A 6735-nucleotide genomic window follows, 5' to 3' on the forward strand; every position below is an offset into this window, starting at 1 on the left:
GAATACAATACATGCCTACATATATATATAACTGCATGTCAGTGCATTGTAGGATCCTATGCATACGATACATGTTACATATACATATAACTGCATGCCAGTGCATTGTAAGAACTGTATAGACAATACCGAATAATTGTGCACTACAACCACCAAGAAACATTGCACAACTACACTAATACATACTCGTCTAATAAAAGTTTTGATCATACATATGTACGAATGTCCCAAAAACAAAAAAGATTACACAACTCCTTTTTTAACTATTGATACAAATAGCGGCACTACAGCAGATTTTAATTATTATGTATTATTTTTTTATAAAGAATAATTGGAAGATTAGATAGCTGTGGTGTTGGGCACCAGCGCAGAAAAGCTGAAGCCTGAGACACAGGCAGAGCAAAACAGTGGCCTTACAATCACTAAAAAACAAGAGTAAAAAGCTAAAAGCCTGTAACAAAACACATACATTTTGAAAAGCAAATGATAAAAAACAAATACTTTTGTTATTTGTATGGCGTTCCTTACAGATGAGAGTACTCGTGTGATTCAAATCTGTCATCACATTATACAATTAACTTGAAATGCACACACATATCGTAGTAAACTGCAACATATATTCCCCAAATACACAGATGTCCCAACCAAAAGACAAATGACCCACGTTCATTCAACTTCTATAATATGTTGTTGTGAAGCGTGCAGTAAAATTAAATTGACTCCTGTCAGATCTGTCGTCATGCTCAACCCAAAAAAAAATCGTATTGAACACTCTTTTACAATTGCAGTCAAGACCATTAACCACACTGCATTGCAATTCAGATATACCCACTTTGATTTTATAATTCATTAATGGTAAGGCTCAGATCTTATCTTTGATTCTGCTATAAAAATTCATCCAAAACATTAAAAAAGTCTGGTTACAGAGAGCTTTAAATACAATCAAAATTTTGGTAACAATATATTCCTTTTACCGAAGACATCCAGATTTTCCATTACCAGAAAGCAATGGCTCAGGTAAAAGAACTCTTAATCTTCCAAGGTTACTTAGAACTAGAGATTACAGAAGACAATATCATCATCTATCCTTAATAAATAATATTACACTAACTGGTGCCACCTTATTAAATCCTATCACCGAATATTACACCAACCAGAGATAGGATTATGAAGATTAATGGAATCATAAATACTGCAGGTCCCTTGAGCATGTTTGACATGCTTGCTACTCCAGTACTTGATCCCCCACTTCCTGGAATAGTGCCATTGAGAATGGAAGTTGGGGTGCTGTGAAAATGAAAGACATGAAAGTTAGACATGAGAGAAAAATGAAAGAAAATGTACTGCAAAGTTGATTGATGGGAGAGTTTGTGAATGTACCCTGTCTCAAAAATGCAACTCCCATGACCTGTTACAGAATAATGTAGAGAAAAGAGTGAATCAGTTTGAAAACTTCAATGCATCTTTATATTGACCAGTAGAAGCAATAATGACAATTTCACTTATTGGAGGATGGTGTCTTGAAAAATTTAAATCCCACCTCTCAGTTCGGTGGTGAAACCCTACCAAAAGGACTACCAAAAGGACTGTCCATATACATCTGCTGCTTAATTATATCCATCAATGCTCATTACATTTAGTACATATTTCTACTTTCTAGGGAATGAGTATTAGGAGTTCAGACACATTTTTTGTACGAACATATGAAATCTGCTAAAATATAACTATGGCATTGGTAAAACCCATCATCCTTTGCTTCTGCTGCTTAGTTAGATCCATCAGAGCTCAAATGCTCACTTGGGTATATATATCTGTTTCCTAGGGAATGAGTATTGGGATTTAAGACACATTTTTGTACAGCACATAAAATCTGCAAAATTAAGGCTCTGGCATTGTCAAACATTTGTGGGAAAACCCAATCATCCCCTGCTTACCCATGGGAGGCTAAACATCCTGACAAGAGAAAGTGTTTCTTCTGCAGTAATAAAAAAAATTAAGGATTCATCCAAATGTGTATCCAGTTGCTCAGGATAAGAATGATCAAACCATAACAATATCTGATATGGAGTAACTTACTGATTCCCATGGTATTTCTTGACACAAAAACCTCCATCTGGGCTTAAAACAGGCTTATGCGCCAGTTAGCCTATTAAGACCCTACCAATAAGTGGAGAAATTTTTGTCTTATTTTAACTTAATGACTTATCCTAAGAGCATCACCAGGTAGAGAATGACAGCAAAAAGAATGAAAAAACTCAAAAACAGCATTCTCCCTACTTAAATAGAACCCAAAAACCACAAAAGCTTCAAAAACCATCACTGAAGAGGGTACAAAACAAAGCATTTGAACTCACTGGGATTCAGCTCAGTAGGGGCTGCACTGCCACCAAAGTCACAAGTCCCTGACAGCATACCATTCTTCATGTAATAGCTATTAAAAGCATAGGATGCATGAGACTGCACATTATTAGGCTCAAAGCAGACCCCTCCCTGCTGTAAATTAGCACACTCTGCACCTCCAAGTCCACAGGCATAGTCAAGGGCCACCTGCAGTGTTGTATCATCTACATTGTTCTTTGCTACACACCATGTTGTTCCTGGAGTGGTAGGAATGGGTGGTGTAGTAGCAGTTGTATCATTTCCTAAGAAGAAACTAGCTTCTTCAGAGGCAATATAAGCATCAGTGTCATTGCGGGTACTGTTCGCTAAAAGCTCTCTGGGTACTGCAAAAACATACAGATTTTCATTAGTAACACCATAAAACTACATCCCAGCTAAGCCCACAACTACCCACCAAACTCTACAATCAATACAGATAATTTGCCAATGGCAGAGCCACAGTACCAAGCTTATTAAACATTCACAGCTGTTTTTTCTTCAGAGTTGCCATTAATACAGCAATGAAACAATATTTCAGAGTTCAAGACCATAAGCAAACCTGAACATGAGCAGAAGCCAGAGAATGTGAGCAAAACAACAAAAAGAGCGAAACCCATCATCCTAGCTGCCATGTTTAAGTGATAACCAGACCGCCTCGGGTACCTCTCTGCAATGATATACTCACTGAGTAACGACACTATATACACGGACTGTCTCCTACTTATGGCAGATGGGCCAGGGACTATAGCATTGCCAAATCATGCGTGCAAAAAATAGCAAGCTTTAAACAGATCCCCACCTTAACCAATGGTGGAAACAAAAATCTTTCCTTTCACAACCCAACCATTAAAAAAAATTCCTGCGCTTCAGACGCTGAGACCAAGATTACTACCTCACCAGCATTTAATGCTTGGGAAAACACTTTACCACTACGTTTTGCAGGTCCTTAAGCAGAGATTAATTTGTGCAATATACGGAATGTATGAAATTGACGGACAGATTTGCTGTGATAGCAGAAATGAATGGTAGCGATTGAGGCGATTGGAAAGGACAATCTGGAACATGCAGAATAAATACAATACTGAAACGGGTGGGGCCATTTTCAATCCATCAGGCCAGTGTTGTGACCGTTGAAAACGGCTGTTTTTAGGCTTTGCAATCTACGGGCCACAGGGAACCCCTAATCTCCCGAACCCCAAGACCAGGGACCCCTGGATTTGGGTTTAAACAAGGTTTTATTGCATTGTAATGGTGTTTCTGTGAGGTGGATCAATATTTTATCTTGAACAGGGGAAGCCGACAATTTGAAGAGCCCACATTTTCATTTATTGGAAATAGAGCTTAAAAAGAATTGTCATTTTTAATAGATTTGTACATTCTGCAAAATAATTTCAAATAACTTTTAATTATGATCATGGGGTCTTTGGTGTGTTGGTAAAGGAATCCACTCAAGGTCAAGTCCTGGGAAGCCCCTAAATTCTACACAAAATACATTTCATTCAGTTTATAATTAGTATACTTATATTCTAAATTCTACACGTCAAATTTATTCAAAACTAATTTTTTGTAAGGTTTTTTGGAGTACCATTTTCTCTAGAGATTAGCCTATACCTAAGTCTTGTTAAGTGCAAGGTCATGTCTCATACGACTTTGGTGCAGCTTATGACTCGAATAGCTAAATGAATCTAGGTTTAATATAAAATCATCCATAAAAAAAACTTAATTTTAATAATAAACAATTTAATTGATTTAAAAATATAATACTCCATCCACCTAAATTATTTATAAAGCCTAGTTAATTTTTAGGCTATAGTGTAGGGAGTTTTATGGAAATGGAGCTATTTATTAAAACAAAATGAAAAATTTAGTTGTGATCCTTAAGTTTTATGAAAATTTAAATAATTGTAAATATAATACAATTTTTTATTACAATATGTACATACACATAAAAATGTCTTTATTGTTATGACATCATATTAGTCCAAACATATATAAAAGTGTCATGAAGCCTTCATAGTATTGTAATAAAAAATATTTGTTGCAATTTTTAATTATATGTATGTAATATTAACTATAACTCTCACTTCAATAAAATAGTATTTATAATTATAATATAATATAAACATTATAGTGAAAATACACATTTTTCTTAGAACATAATATTAATTTAATTAAAAATCTATATAATTATAATTATAATAATAAAATTAATCTAAAATTTAATTATTAATTATCAGTTTAAGATTATATTAATAATTAAATTTAAGATTGCATGTTAATGGGCCTTCATGGGCTAATCCATATCCAAATCAGATGGAGAGAATAGAATCGCTCAGACTTGATTCGAGATAGATTAAGATTAACTTTGATGGGGCCTCAAAAGGCAACCCAGGACCTTCGGGCGTAGATTATGTGGCTAGAGATGAAAAGGGGAATATTCTGGCTATTGATGCTCAAAAGCTACCACTAGGAATGAATAATGAAGTTGAGGCCAATGCGACACTACTAGCAATTAGCATAGCTCGAAAAATGGTGATCCCTCAAATGCATCTAGAGGGGGATTCACAAATAATTGCCAATGCTATAGTTAAAGGGGAAACTCAAAATTGGAAGATTAATAAATTTATTAATATCGTAAGGGAGATTATTTTTTTTTAAAAAACTTTAAAAATTCCCATGTCAAAAGGGATGGCGACAAGGTGGCAGACCTATTATTGAATTGGATGTGCAAATTAAATTAAGGAAATGATGAATTTTGTTGGCTCGATTTCTGGGACTTGCGAATGGGAGGATTGGTTGCATAAATGGTGATTTGAAGTGAGGTGAATGTACAAAGGTTTATGTATACACATAAAAATTGGCTATGAATAATAAATAAATATTTATTATTAATTTAATAATTATTCTTCTATTAAATAATTAAATTGAAAAGTTTAATTTATTTAATTCATCTTAATGTTTATTCCTCTATTAAATAATTAAATTGAAAAGTTTAATTAATTTAATTCATATAGTCTTTCTTATTAAATATTTAATATTTAAATCATGCACTATCAATTCTTCTATGGTCTCCATTAGTTAAATAATTCTACAATTATTTAATCTTCAAGCCCACCTCACCTCATCTCCGCATCACTCATCCTTGCCAACTCATCAATCATGTGGCTAAAGAAATTAATATTTTTCAAATATTAATTAGTCATACTTATCTCCAACTTCCATCTCCTAAAAGAAACAATGTGTAAGTAAACACATTTTCAACTCCTCTATATTCCCTCCAACATCCATGTATCTTAGGAAGGAGTTGAGTCCACTTGTCCTCGCATCCCTAAATCTTCTCCAACCTTCCTACATTCTCTCAAGTCTTCAACTCCAATCAAGGCAAGCCTTTTGACACTTGGCTTCTCCTTCCACCTTTTCCTCCATCTTGCAAGTGTAGGTGGAACATTTTCCACTTTTATCTCTCACATTCCAGCCAATCTTTTCATAGCCATCCAATCTACATGATTCGATCTCAACCGTTGATCTCTGCCTCATGGGATTTTAGCTCATAAAAATCTATAAATGGAGCATTTCTCTAGCATTTTTTATAGTAGTCATCTAGGAGTTATCTTGCATTCATGAGTTTTTAGCTTATCATTTTCATATATCTTTTGCATAATCATTAAGCTTATCATATTAACATCTAGTTATTAGTTTGTTCATCATTGTTATCTTGGAAGCAACCACAGTGCATGTTTGAGAGCAAAACATATGCAACCAAGTTCAAATGGTGATAAGACACAATGAGACAGCAGGAAAGAGGTATAATCTTTCAAGTTTTGTACTCCTTTATTTGTTTCATTGGTTAAATTTGGAGTTTTCCTATAGCTTTTATCTTTATTATTGTTGAAAACTAACACGCTGTAGGTATATTCTGAAGTGAAATTCCAAGTTAACACATTTTGGTGCCCACTGTGGGACTTAGGCCTCACACTTTCTATTATCCTGTCTTTTTCTCATAATTTAGCAGTTTCACACATTCATTTAAATTAGCAACACATTTGTAAGCCTTTTCACGCATTTGTCACTTTTGGCAGCGCATTTGTTTGATTTAGCAATGCATTTGTTTAGTTTAACAACGCATTCACTGCTTTTGATCATGAATTTAAATAGTTTTCATGCATATACACTACAGGATCATGCATACACTACACAGAGTCACGCATTTATTCAATTAGGCAACGCATTAACAGTTTTTGGTCGCACGTCTATTAACTAACACTTTTTGTAGATTTGACCGTCGAAGACCAAAAATTTTCAAAACTGCTAACTGTTACTATGAGGATCAAGTAACTACTGAGAGGGGGGGTGAAT

General features: G+C 34.5%; 1 protein-coding gene across 1 annotated transcript; it reads right to left on the reverse strand.

The window, feature by feature from the left end:
- Positions 1–906: 906 nt before the first annotated feature.
- LOC131078487 (PLASMODESMATA CALLOSE-BINDING PROTEIN 5) lies at positions 907–3502 on the reverse strand. Its single transcript, XM_058016193.2, has 4 exons — positions 2939–3502; positions 2355–2723; positions 1381–1408; positions 907–1287 (listed from the first exon to the last, which is right to left on the reverse strand). Exons 1-4 carry the CDS (start codon positions 3009–3011, stop codon positions 1125–1127), a joined length of 633 nt encoding a protein of 210 aa, XP_057872176.1. The 5' UTR covers positions 3012–3502; the 3' UTR covers positions 907–1124.
- Between the last annotated feature and the right edge of the window lie 3233 nt (positions 3503–6735).

The sequence above is a fragment of the Cryptomeria japonica genome, chromosome 7 (genome assembly GCF_030272615.1).
Source record: "Cryptomeria japonica chromosome 7, Sugi_1.0, whole genome shotgun sequence".
Classification (NCBI taxonomy): Eukaryota; Viridiplantae; Streptophyta; class Pinopsida; order Cupressales; family Cupressaceae; genus Cryptomeria; species Cryptomeria japonica.